The 14,066-nt window shown below is 42.4% G+C and overlaps 1 protein-coding gene across 1 annotated transcript in view; it reads left to right on the top strand.

Annotated features, from left to right (window-relative positions):
* Positions 1–14,066, top strand: part of GALC (galactosylceramidase) — a 33,538-nt gene that overhangs the window by 16,089 nt on the left and 3,383 nt on the right. Inside the window, exons 8-15 of the mRNA XM_010188762.1 lie at positions 4,825–4,980; positions 7,368–7,492; positions 8,520–8,647; positions 9,100–9,189; positions 10,152–10,241; positions 10,584–10,728; positions 11,173–11,353; positions 13,464–13,627. Coding sequence (XP_010187064.1) covers positions 4,825–4,980; positions 7,368–7,492; positions 8,520–8,647; positions 9,100–9,189; positions 10,152–10,241; positions 10,584–10,728; positions 11,173–11,353; positions 13,464–13,627 — 1,079 coding nt within the window. The remainder of the gene's footprint in view (positions 1–4,824; positions 4,981–7,367; positions 7,493–8,519; positions 8,648–9,099; positions 9,190–10,151; positions 10,242–10,583; positions 10,729–11,172; positions 11,354–13,463; positions 13,628–14,066) is intronic.

Here is a 14,066-nt window from a genome sequence, read left to right as displayed (position 1 = left end):
CAAATCACACAGGTTGTTGTCCTGGTGGCAGCCTCAGCCCTTGATTTGAATCATGAGTCTCCCGTGATGCAGAAGTTTCCTATTAGCTGTGGCTGTGCTTCTGATGAATTGAAGGTTTTTGGGACAACCCTGTTTATTCCGAGGGTTGTTTTGGTTCCTGTATTTGAGTTGCAATAAGTGCTTTAGCTTTACAGCTTTGTATGCAGCTGCTGTTACTGACTTGCACTGATCTGGAGCAGAAATGAGTGGGATCCAGAAATGAACTTGGGCATTGATTCATTCTTTCATTACAATGGTGCCTTGATTCTTAGTTCCCAGTTGATTTTGGTGGGGAGGTTGTGTTTGCAAAGCATGCAACCAGCCGACTTGTTTTTCTAGTTCTGAGTTCCATCAGATGGTGCTAATGTTTTGCAAAAGTAGTTACTGACTTGTCTGCTTAATGGAATTGTGTGTAAAACTTGCTCATTAACTTTTCTTTTTTACAGTAGCTCTAAATTTTAATTATTACCTTCCATAAACTTGCCTGACCCAATGACGTGCTTCAAGTGGGGCTGTTCCTGGCTTCAACTTGAGGCTTTTTCATTCATCGCTACGTACCTGACCCGTAGGAGGTGCAGAAATGAAGGCTTTCCCTCCAGATACAAATAGGCCATATGTGCTTCCCCCGTTCTGAACAACAAGAAGTATCCTGGCAGGTTGTTTTTGTGGATCAGCAAGGGAAAGCAGCTGTGAGCTCACTCCGACCAGGTGTAAATGTAGTGTAGATCCTGTGGTCCCAAGGCAGTGAGCACGCTTCCTTGCTGGGGTTTTTTGGGAGCTATAAGTGTGCACCCAGGATCAGTTCCTGAAGCTCAACTGGTTTTACACCATCTCTGTAAGCTGTAGTTGCTTGACTCTTTAATCTCTACATGCCTCTACTCTGGTTCAGTGGTAACAGGGAGATGAAATGCCCTTGTGTAATGGGTAATCAGTTGGCTGATGAGCATTGAGTGGAGCACGTCTCATCATGGTGTCTCTTAAAAAGGTCAAGTATTTCAGATAGCCAGGATTTTACATGAATGTTCATCAAATCATTTTGGACTTGGTAACGTACTCCGTGGTCTGTGAGGTCTCTCATCAGACAGGTTGGATGGGAGGTCAGTCAGAGCTGCTGCTTTTAGTTTATTTTGCACTGTTTGCACCCCTGCTTCGTCTGCAAGATACTGCAATGGTTAGAAATTGGAGACACCCTGAGGACACTCCATCAAACTATCAACAGAGGTTCACCCATACAGGAATGACCCCGGTCACCAAAGCTCTTTATAATGTGATATTTGCAAGCAGCTTTTCAAAGCTATGATGGTTGCATCAGTTGTAGCAGTGAAATGAAACATAATGAATTACACACAGGTATTACTCCTGCTTTGAACACATTTAAATTACACTGCAGCTCTTGAAAACAATGGTTTTCAGGGATGAGCTTGCAAGTTCCACAGTTACTCACAGGAGTACTTTAGATGTGCTGGTTGGTTGTAACACAGTGAAACCAGTTAGAGTTTTGCATGCTATGCACTTAGAGACCAAGCTGTTCTGGCTCCACGTGTTGAAAATTCCACACCTTCTCCTTTAATTTAATTTAATTGATAATTGAACTGAAAGAAAATATGCAGTGTTTAGAAAGTGTCAGTGGGTTTAGGAGTAACAACTTTCTAAGATAAATGAAATGTGGCATTAGATGAAGTCTTTTTGGCAGAAGCATCAGTGTTCTTTACCACATATTTTCCAAAGACACATTTGGCTGGATGCAGCTGTTACAGAAAACCAGCCCTTGTGAAGGAGTTTGTTAGACTAATGACGCTAAAGTGAACAACCCAAGAAAACCGAGGTGGTGAGGTGACACTGCACAGCGCAGTCTGGATGTGGTGACCGTGGTAGTGGGGATTCAACCTGTCCTGAGTCCCCCCAAGGCCCGTGTGCTGATACAGCATGAGATGGCGGTGGTGGTAGCTGATGACTTCTGTTTTCTAGAGGTGTTTTTGGGAACCAGATGTTGAGGTTTTCATAGGCAGTGATTTCCTGCAAAGCTTCATTGTAGTGATGGTATTGTATAGGCTGACCTTTTTAAAGGTTGCTGTGATTTCTACAGCCTTGTACTGAAGCGTAAGAGGAAAAATGGTGGAAAAACCTGCTATTTCTATCTTGATTTGTCCTTGGGAGCACTGCTGTATGCAGATCAAAAGGTAACATGAAGTTTTTTTAAACTGAGTTATCCAAATGAAGTCACTGTGGGTAATTTTGCAAAGCAGCTTTTGCAATCCATAGGTGGAAGCGTTTTTCTTAATTAATGTTACTTTCCTAATCTGTCTGATTTAGTTTAGCTGCCTTGCTCAAGCAACTGTGTATTTTTTTTTCCCGTTGGAGTTGTGCTGCTGCTTCATCTGGTGTATAAAACACAATCTCATCATAGTTAGTATTTTTTAAATACTTCATTACCACTCCTAACAGCTAGACCCTGATGATGCACCAGCCATCTGGTTCTAATTCCATTCCTAGACCCATTCTTTTTCCCCCTTTCATGACAGACATCACTTTTTCCTCTCTTTAAACACTCTTCTGTTGCAGTGTCTGACATTTGGAGCAGGGAATCCAAAATCCCCCTGCCTTTGCAGCATCCCATCTATAGGAACGATGCCTAAATTCCACTTGAGCTCATCTTTTCAGGCAGCAAGACAAGCAGGTGTTTAGAAGTCTGTGCTTTCTCCTGAGACATCAATCCACTTACTCCAGTCTCTCCGAATGGCAGTGGTCCTCCAGTGGACCAGTTATTTCCTGACAGTAACTGGAGTGTAGTAGCTCTTTCGTAGGAGTTTTCATTTCCAGTGGGGTAAAAAGATGGTTTCCACTGCTGAAAGGGCTGTAGCATGATCTAGTGTTTCCTTGAGATATAAATCGGAGTTCAACAATCTAAGTCACATAGAGTTCAACTCGGCACATACTGAGTGTGGTAGCCTGCAGTGTAGTCTGATAGCAGATGTTGATTTTGTGCATTTGGATGGGTATTTTTGAAGTATATGCTCTAGTGCTATTGAAAGTTGTGGTTTTTCAAAAGATTGATGTACTTAGATATCTATTTTTAAAGTGAGTTTTCTTATGGAGTAGGAGTTACACAGTCCTCAGTCATGTCCCACTTTTATAGGACTAATTTAGATATTAATGAAAATAAAACCCGTTGGTTAACAGCAGCGTAAGTGAAAAGCAAATACAGTGTAAGTTGTGTTCAGTAAGAGAAATTGCACATAAAAGCAGAGAAGAAGGATGCATTTCTCAACTGTTTTATCGGATTGCATACCCATGGGACAGAGTGGGAGTGTGGGCTTTAAGTGGAGCAGAGCTGTCAGTAAAGCTGCACTGAAGGAGTCTGCCTCTGGACCCTGTTTGTTTTCCCTGTCACTTCAATCCTGTTTATAATTTTTATTGTTTCCAGTTTATTTCCATAGCTTTAGTGTCTCTGCATGGCGTCATTTCTCTGCCCTCTTATGCAAATAAAGATGACTTCCAACTCCTCATACTCTGTGATGACCCTCAGTCTTAGTGCAGGAAAGTAGAGCTCTGTAACTCTATAGAACTCTCTATAACACCCCTCTCTGTCCCTTTAAGTCCTTTTTGTTAAGTCCAGCTTGCATTTGGTGGGGATGTTGACTCCTGATATTTAAGAAACCACTTTTTAGTATATGGAGTGTAGAAAGCCAAATTATTCCTTCTTTGCTTTGTCTTTGCAAGGCAAAAAATGCCGTGAGAAAAATCTGCTTGGTAGTCAGGTGATACTTAGATTTATTTCCCCTTGGCTGGGAAACACCCAGTGATCTTAACCAGCAGAGAAGGATGTAACTAAAATCCCTGGTATCTGTTATACTGTCATTGGTGGACCTATGTATGAACAACAGCAACACTGGGAAATTGCCCCTTGTCCAGCAGAGGGGAAATAAAAAACCCCAACAGCCAGCCTAGAAAACCTGGTATTTCATGTGTTCCTGTCACAGACTTATCCATTTGTCAAGTTTCAAGGAAATACTTCTGCCTTCATTTCCAGTACTGCCAGTTTCCCTGTAGTGTGTGTTTGGTGTGTTCAATGTCTGCTAAGTGAGGGGAGAATCAAGACCCGGTTTTCTGCAAGGTTTTGATTTCAGTAAGAATTACTTGGCACAGTGAACCACTGTTGTGACTGGGTATCATTGGGGATGATTGTCATTTGGGAGAAAAGATCTCTGCTCACACTAAGGAGGATCTCGGATAGAAATGAGCTTTCATTGTGGGTTTCTGCTGTTTTCTGTAACTTTTGCAGTCCAATTAGCACGCTCTTTTGAAACCTGGGTTTATTAAAAGGTCATGTTTAGGTCCCAAGACATTCATGCAATTAAGTTCTTAGAATAATGCTGAGTACTGTATCTTACTGTTGATTTTAGAATTATTGATGGTTTTGTGTAACATAGTATAAGGTACCATGCATTTCCTCTGTTGAGCACATGGGAGTTTTGAAACTCTTCAAGCTTAACTTCAGGATAAAGCTTTGCATTAGCAAGCTGCAGAAATAGCATATTTAAAACTAAGTTTACTTACGTGCTGGCATGTATCAGAAGAAATAATCTGCTGATGCAAACACAGGAAGCAATGGAGTGTTCTAGCTCTCTCTTGTTCCGTTTTCTTCTGTTCCATTAATATTTATTATAAAGAAAGTTTGTTTCTCATTTTAGTTTGGAAGAAGGGAATGATTGCTGCTGTTTGTACTTCCAGGCTTTGATTTTTCTTTTTGTGATAAGTGCTCTTTGTTTTTACAATATTGTGTAGGGCTCACTATCCTGGAACAAAAACGGTGCCGAATGCCTTACTAACCGAGAAGAAGCTGTGGGCTTCAGAGGATTACAGCACTTTCAACGATGAAGTTGGTGCGGGCTGCTGGGCTCGGATCCTGAACCAGAACTATGTGAATGGAAACATGACCTCGTAAGTGTTGTGAAAGGCAGCAGCAGTGCACAGCTTCACACACAGGAGTTGCTACAGGCTTGGGTACGAGTCGCTGGAAAGGACCTGGGGTGTTGGTGGCAGCAATGCCCATGAGGCAGCAATGTGCCCTTGAGCCAAGAAGGCCAACGCCATCCTGGGCTGGATGAGAAGGGGTGGGTGTAGGGCAGAGAGGTTCTCCTGCCCCTCTGCTCTGCCCTGCTCACACCACAGCTGCAATCTTGTGTCCAGTGCTGGGCCCTCAGCTCCAGAAGGACAGGAACTGCTTGAAAGAGTCCAGCAGGGCCACAGAGATGAGATGCTGGAGGGAGTGGAGCATCTCCTGCTGAGGAGCGGCTGAGGGAGCTGGGGCTCTTGAGCTTGGAGCAGAGGAGACTGAGGGGTGCCCTCATTCCTGGGGATCCACTGGGAAAGGGCAGTGTCAGGAGGAAGGAGCCAGGCTCTGCTCTGGGATGTCCAATGCCAGGACAAGGGGCAATGGTCCCAAGCTGGAGCACAGGAGGTTCAAGCTGAAGATGAGGCCAAACTTTGTGAGTGTGAGGGTTCTGGAGCATGGCCCAGGCTGCCCAGAGAGGTTGTGGAGTCTCCTTGTGTGGAGACACCCAAAGCCCTGGCCGGGTTCCTGTGTGACTGCTCTGGTGATCCTGCTGTGGCAGGGGTTGCACTGGGGGAGCTTTCCAGGTCCCTTCCAGCTCCTGATATTGTGTGAGTTGTTTCAGGTGCTATTTAACATCCATCTGCTGTGGTTAAGGTAGTGTAGGTAAACTGAAACTCCACTGTCACTCTGGATTCAAATCTATTGAGGTATGAAGTCCTCACCTCTTTCTGGGGTAGAAGTCCCACAGGTTTTAATGTATTTCTTGAGTTACTGTTCCACAGTATCCAATGCAGCTGAGTTCAGGTGGCTTTGAGACTCTTGATGGTATTTGTTAAAAAGAGAATGTTCTTAAGAAGAATTAAAGAAGAATTCAACATGAAAAACACTGGAGGTAAATAACAGTAAAGCTAACTTACCTGTCTTTTTGTCAGGTTTTTTAGCAGGTTGTTTGTCTGCAGTTAAAAGCAGTAGGTGCAGATGTCATCATCTGGTTTTTCCATGCAAGTTCTTCTCAGAGTCCATGCTAAAACGTGCTGTAGTCTTTTGATACTTTTGCTGTTTCTGGCACATTTTCTTCCCAAACTGAAAAATGGAAGAAAGCCATTCTGTTTGTTGGGAAATGATGTACCTTGCAGCTCTAGAAGAGAACAGAAAACATATTTCATTGTTTCCAGTGCAGCAGCTGCTGTTCTGAAAGGAAAATAAAATCTGATTAACGAAAATCTAGGCATCAAGGCGTAAGCAAAATTCTTCAAAGCTTTTAGTGTTTGTGTAGCTTCATTTTGGAGCAACAGAGAGAAACATTTGTCTGAATTGCTTGAAACAGAGCACAGCCCCATTTGTTTAGCAGCCTGACAGCCAGGCCTGTGTGTTGCGTTTAGAAATTACTGTGGAATAGTTCCAGGTCAGTGTATCCAGTACTGAGGTTATCTTGGCTGTTATATTGCAGAGAGCCTTCCTGGTGAAAGGCAGCTTATCTTTCTGCTGAGCTTGTTTCCCTTGAACTCGAGTTCCCTGCATTCCTTCTCTAAGTTGGAAACCCTGCAGAACAAGTTCAATGTGAGCAAGGTGTGGAGTTGACAGTTCAAGAGTTGTTTGTTTTGTGAGCAGTTCTGGTAGGATTTCAGGATCTCTTCTGAAATGCACGTATAGCCTGATAAATGTGTGGCGGTGACTTGACAATGCGAGGCCTTTGCACTCATCTGCCTGCAGTCGCAGAGCACTGTGCCAGCTTTTGCTTTGTAACTGCTTTATTCAACTGCACTGCCATGCTTACAGGGCACAGGTCTGAAGTTTAAAGTCCTAGCAAATGATTTTCACTGAAGACCAAATCAGAAGAGCTGAAGCAATTCACCCTTGTCCATGTCCTGACAACGGCCCCTGGAGGACGGCTGGGTAGCACCGCCACCAACCAAACCCCCCAAATCACCCCACCAAGAAGCTGTAAACCTTCATAACTTAATTTTTCCCCTTCAAAACAGGAAGTGTATACTGAGGGTTAAAGACTCCATATTTGTTTCCTTTAATGTGCAACTTTTTATGGTTGCCAGAGCATGTATCATCAGTTTTGTAAGAGGTTCTCCACACTGGGTTTGATTTGATTTCTTCCTCTCCCGTGTTGCATTTTCTTTCTCCTTTACCTGGAAAGATTATTTTTTGTTTTGCCTTGAACTTCTGTTCATTGCTGGAAAAAAAGAGGAGTAATTTCTTGTACAAAATGATTGTAACACTGTCCATAGCAATGGAGAAAGCAAACCTGTTTTCCTTCCAGAACCATTGCGTGGAACTTGGTGGCCAGTTACTATGAGGAGCTGCCCTTTGGTCGGTGTGGGTTAATGACAGCACAGGAGCCTTGGAGTGGCCACTACAGAGTAGAAGCTCCTATCTGGATCACAGGTAAGAAGTTTGTAGGTAAAAGTTTGGGTCTCTAACACAGAGCATAACTGCATAACTTTGTTTATTTGGTGGTTTTTTAGTTATATTATTTTTTGTACCAAAATTAAATTAGTTTTGGGGGAAGTTTTGTGAATTCTTTAAAAAATAAAAAGAAAATCATCAAGCTCCTTTCAATAGAAAGCAGAAAGATCTGGTAGCAAGGGAAATCTTAATACTTAACCATTAGATACAGCAGAAATGAATAAACTCCTGCCTTTTCTAGCTGTTACCGTTACAGTATGTTGACCTGAATTGCCCATAAAGGTCAGTGTGCTTCCCTGGTTCCTTTCCCTCTTCTTGTTTTTTCCTTAAATTCTTAAGCAGACATTTGATACCTCTCAGATGGAGCAAACGGAACCAGGAACGTCTGTATTTGTACCTGCTTTGGCTGCTTGGCTGGTGTAAGTCAGCATTTCCTTGTCCTGCAATGTCCATGGACACACGGATTCACTGGCTGCTCCCTGGTCCTGTAGTATTTTGCTCTATTTGCCCCAGTTCAGTTCAGCACGTAGCAAATGCAGCACCATAAAGGAGGAACAAGGCAAATGCTTTCATTCATCACTTTAGTTACTCCTGGTGGCGATGCCCATCTGTGCTTTCTCTGGCTCAACTGTTTCTTCTTTGTTTATGTTTGTTTGCTGTTTGTTTGGTTTGGTTTGTGTTGTTGTTTTTTTTTTAAATAGAGATTTAGGAAAACCTGAACTGATCAAAACTTGTGTTGAATGTACATGATTGACTTATACAGTGGTGTAAAATAATGTAAATTGCTGTAATTTAAGTATTTGTCTGATGTACTTTAGCTACTTATGCCTTAGTACAGATCTTTAATCTTCTTACATAGAAGTACATTTGGAAGTTCTGTTACTTCCCCAAATCAAATTTTTCTTGTGTAAGAATGTATGAGAGTACTTGAATCTAGACCACAAATGGGGTTATTTTTATTAAGACTCAGTTGTTTTCTTCTGATCTGTGCTCTGTTTTGTCCCAGCACACACAACGCAGTTTACTCAGCCGGGCTGGACGTACTTGCAAGTGGATGGACACTTAAAAGGAGGTGGCAGTTTTGTGGCTCTGACAGACGGCCTAGGAAACCTCACCATCATCATTGAAACCATGGTATGTGCATCAGCGAGTCCAGTGAACAACAAAGATAAAGGAGGTGTTCTGGAAAATCTGGTTTTGGTGTATGTAGTTCTGTCTGTGAATATCTTCTTTGGTGCTTGTAGATTTGTTAGTGAGACCACTAGGGGTCTGCTTTTCTCTGTCAACTTGGAATAGCTGAATCTTCCCAGAGACCAATGTGTGTGTTATCTTTATGTTGCAAATTAGCTTTAATGTGATGACACTCTCTGGGAGGAAATTAAATCGTGTGCTTGTTTTAAGCAGTATTCAGAATTATTAAGCTAGTATAACTGCAGTTACCATTAAGATAACAGTGAAATAAAGAGTTGCAGATTGATCTTATGTTGCTTTCTTAATTTCAGATTGTGCTGTATGTTTTTCATGACCATTGCCATGGGATGCATCCCAGTGATGTATGTTCCTTCTCTTATGTTTATTTTCTGCAGACCCACAATCACTCTCAGTGTATCAGGCCTCCGCTGCCTCATTTCAGCGTGGAACCTCAGCGAGCAACTTTCTACCTGAAAGGGTCCTTTGTGAGTAGATCTTGATCCTCATCATCAGTGTTGTGAAACGAATTGCTATCCATAATCAAAGACACACAAGATGATATCAGCAGTTAACAAGAAGTTGGAGCTCTTCACCTGCAACACTAGAGGCTGTTACACACCTGGCAGAGTTATAAGCATGCTAGTTCTGCTTCTACCATGAGATGTAATGTCATAATTTGTAGAATTACTGCTTCCCACTCTAATCACCTGTATCTTGGAGAAATTCCCCAGAACAGAAATGTAATTGAGTTTTATTTCAGGATTTCTTCCAAAGCTGGGTGCTCTGATGTGCTGCCGTGGCTTGACCAGCCAGCACGGCCATGACCTTTCTAGCTGTTAGCAGCTCCTTTCCAGGGGAGTGACTGCAGTTATATACTGTGTACTGTAGGTTATGTTGCTCCATCCTATGGAGAGAGATTCTGAGAATCAACCAGTTCTGGATTCTGTTACGATTTCACAGTGTAAACTGGAGTGAATACTTGTTGGCTGATTTGGATGAAGCTTCTGAGAAGCTGAAAGTGTTTCCTTATTTGGAAGTTGATTTTTGGTGGCATTAGGCTCCCTTCATTTAAGAGGAGATGGTTTGGACGATGCTTTTGGCGATAAAATCGTTTGCTTAAGAAAAGTAGTTGGGCGTCAGTTGTGATACTGCCCTCAAGGGGAGCTGTACATCAGACAGCTTATCCAAAGCAAAATGTAGGTTGCTTGCTTTGTTGTTTGTGTGGGTAACTACAAAAAATGTAGAACTTGGGTATGATTAAAATGTGCAACTATTGCAGTCAGTGTGCCAGAGCATTGCAGAAGTTAAAAGCAAAATTAGCAGGAGATTATTTCAGCCTGGTTGCTCCTAGGCAGAGAGGTTGTATCAAAGGGATGTGGCTGTTTCTTGAGGGGAATATTCCAGGTTTTGGGTCGTTTTTTTTAAATTCTATCTTGTTTCATTGCAGTATAAGGTGGAAACCCTTCAAGTGTGGCATTCGAGACTTGGTTTTGAATCTGGAAACTCGAGTCTTTTCCAGCAGCTTCACCCTATCAAGGTAAGTCCATCAGTTTTAATTACACTTCTCTGTACCTCCAGGTGTTCCTTCCCCGTTTGCTGGAACTCCTGGTCTTTCATGCCTAAAGGACATAATTAGGGCATGTTTTATTAGCTCTGTTTGACTGTGATATTATTAGCTATATCCAAGCTTATCTGAAGGTGATAAAGAGTTTGGAGGAAAGGGGTTTTCAAAATAGCTTGGAGATATTAAATACGGAGTAAAGATTACAAGATTTTTGCCTTAAATCAGGACTTGAGAAGATCTCTTTTAATTCAGGAACTTGGGTGTTTTGTTACTTACTTGTCTGATTTCTGCAGCTTGAGCTTTCTTTACTTCCAGGTGTGGAAGGGAAGCTTTTCGTTAGATCTGGATGTGGATGAAGTCTACACTTTAACCACACTCAAGACAGGGAAGAAATGTGCTTGCCCAGAGCCTCCACCACCTCAGCCCTTTCCTTCAAATTACAAAGACGATTTCAACATTCGTAAGTCAGGATTCTCTTACCTGAAAACATAATTCACACATACAGCCCTATTGTAGAAAAGCAGTCACAGTTGTGTTGTTTGGGGAGTCTGAGTGTGTGTTTTATATTTATTTACACTTCTAGTGTATACTGCACTTGCAATGAGGTGTGTTTAATTCTGTGTCTTACCTGGGTGGTCACGAACAGTTTTAAAATTCGTGATGCAAATCATAGCTATAGTGAAGTAATTTTTGGAAGGAAGATAGGGAAGAAAATGTACTTTGTTTTAGTTTACTTTGTTCATGTGTTTGCAATCGCCTTCCAGCTCCCAAAACTTCACTTTTGGAGACTGTCTTTGATAAAGTCACAATTCTGGAGAAGATTTTCAGGGGAAACTTCTGAAAGCAAGAGCACACACAAGAAAAACAACGTTTTGGTGTTGATCTGTGCTTTGTTTTTGAACAGGTAATCCACCTTTCAGCGAAGCCCCAAACTTTGCAGATCAGACAGGTGTGTTTGAGTACTTCATCAATGCTTCTGATCCAGGAGACCACGTCTTCACGCTCCGCCAGGTGGTGGTTCAGCGACCCATCACTTGGGCTTCTGATGCAGACCAGACCATCAGCATCATCGGCAACTTCCAGTGGTACGTGAGCGTGATTTCTAGTGACACCTGGGGAAATGTCCTCGGTTCATCTGCCTCAAGCCTCATTTCTCCTGGACAGAGGGCTTTTGTGTTCAAACTCTGTAGACAGGTAGGGATGATGACTTAAAGGGGCTTCTAAGAGTCATTGAGCCCTGCTCGGGGCTGCTGCCAACTCTTAAGAGGCCAACTGTGCCTTCGTCTAAATGAGTCTTAAAAGCATCCAAGGATGGCAGAGTCCACCACATCTCTTTGTAGCTTGGCTCACTGCTGCACTGTCCTGAGATTTTTAATTACTTCTTCAAGCTGTTTTCTCAGAGTACTAGGTCTGGGTTGGTGTACTAGAAAGACCAAGTCAAAAATACTAATTCAAAGTGTGCACTGAGTTTCAGTAATTTTTTTAAATGGGAGAAATTGAAATGACTTAGTTTTGAGTTGCCTTGCTCGATTTTTAGCGATTTGCCTGGTCTCACCTCACTGAAGTAGTCCGGGAGTTAATTCAGTTCCAATTGGTGCATGCTGCCATCTCCTGAGCAGTTCCTGGAATTGCGTGGGTTTGTTTCAACTGCTTACACCAGGTTTATTTCTGGGTAAATGTGACACATTTACTGGTTTGGTAAGAGTACTGTTACGATCGCAGTTCTTTCTGGGAGCTCTAATGATGGTAATACGGAATCAAGCAGCGTATTCTAGCATAATGTTTATTTAAACTTAAAAATTACTTGGGAAAGAACCTGGTAACTCACTTGCTGATGATTCAAGTTTCACTGATCTGTAATGAGAGCCTTCAACTTCAGGCCTTCTGATTTGTTGGCTTCACCTCATCTTGTCCTGGGTAGATGTTTTTAACCATTAGTGCATGGTGTTGAAATACTGAACCGAACTTGCACTGAATTTCTCTGTGGGATATTTGACCTCAGTCATCAGTGGAAATTTATTATGATGGCATTTCAAGATTATTCAGTTGGTTTTAGTTTGGGTTTTAATCTTGTGCTTGTGAAAGCTTTTTGTTTCTACTCCTGAATTTGTGTTTTGCTCTGATGGTTTTATTGAACCTTGCTGTCTCCTGAAAGTATTCCTGTTTAACTCATTCTGCTTTGCTTCCAGTCTCTTTATAATGGCTTAAGCCATATCTAGGGAGGCAAGAAAGAAATCTGGCTTGTGTAATGAATGTGTATCTAGAAATCTGATACTTTAGCATCACTTAGAGTGAAATCTCAGGTTGTTCTTCCTATCATGGAAGAGGTGGGGAGAAGAATTGCTAAAATAACCATTCTTTATGATTTAGTTACCAGCTGAGCTGATGTCAGTCTTTTTGCATTCCATAAATAATTATAGATCATTAGAAGCCTCCTAAAAATGCAACTTTGTGGCTGTACCCATATTGCAAGTGCTTTCAGGGATGTGATGTAGGTTGTTAATATGAACCTACATTAACAGAGGTAAAGAATGGTTCTAATTTTTGTTGCTAAGAGGCCTGTAGTGCAGCTTTGGGGTGGGGAAGTTGTATATAGGAGTTTTCTAGGTGCCATCGGATTGTTTTGGTATTTTTTTGCTTATTCTCCTTTACATGATCAGTATAACATGGTGCTTTCCTGAAGTTTCACCGCAGGAAAACAAAATAACTTCAACCTGTTTCGACATTTTGTTTAAAAAAAAGGTTTCTCTTGGCTTTTGGGCAAAATGGTATTACAAATCTAGAGAAGTTAGCAAACTTTAGCAGATGTGGTCCTGTGACTGTGAATCTTGGGTTTGATTTACTTCGCTAAAAGCAACTTTTCATTTTGCAGACCTGAAAGCTTTTCTGTGGAGATGCAAACCTGTGTGGGTTTTTTGGTCGTTTCCATTGTTTTTAAATAATTAATTGGAAGTTGCTTACAATACATGATGTCTTGCTGTTGGTTTCTGGGCAGAATTGCTCTTCCTAAGAAAATTGATGGACTCCCAGGTGGGAAACAACCGATCTAGGCAAGCGCTGTACATCTTGCCCCCAGCATTTGGGATTGCTAAACCTTTCCTCAAAGAGGTTGCTGTACTACACAGAGAATACTCATCTAACGCCTGCTCCAAAAAATGATTCCTTGCTTGCTAAAACACCAAACTTCTCTTCTAGGGTAAACATGACCATCAATTGTGACATCTACATCGAAAAACAGCGTGATGGGGGCGTGTTTATCGCGGGAAGAGTCGACAACGGCGGCATATACGTTCGACAGACCAAAGGAGTTTTCTTCTGGGTTTTCGCAGATGGCACCTACAGAGTCACCGGTGACCTGGGTAAGCAGCTCTTTTCTAAAGCGGATGCTGACACATGAAGATGTCATTTGATAACCTTGATAAAAACAACCAAAATTCGGATTTTGTAAGTCAGCTGCCCTCACTATGAACGGAACCTGTTGTGCTCTAATGATGGCCACATTTCACATGTGAAGGCTGCTGAGTGGTCTGCCTCTCGGTCTCACAGAATCCCAGCATGTCAGGAGCTGGAAGGGCCCTGGAAAGCTCCCCCAGTGCAACCCCTGCCACAGCAGGATCACCAGAGCAGTCACACAGGAACACGGCCAGGGCTTTGGGTGTCTGCACACAAGGAGACTCCACAACCTCTCTGGGCAGCCTGGGCCATGCTCTGCCACCCTCACACTCACAAACTTTGGCCTCATCTTCAGCTTGAACTGAACCTCCTGTGCTCCAGCTTGGGACCATTGCCCCTTGTCCT

Source organism: Mesitornis unicolor, unplaced genomic scaffold (assembly GCF_000695765.1).
Source record: "Mesitornis unicolor isolate BGI_N332 unplaced genomic scaffold, ASM69576v1 scaffold3920, whole genome shotgun sequence".
Lineage (NCBI taxonomy): Eukaryota > Metazoa > Chordata > Aves > Mesitornithiformes > Mesitornithidae > Mesitornis > Mesitornis unicolor.
Note: the sequence above shows the minus strand (reverse complement) of the source record. Positions and strands in the feature narration are given on the sequence as shown.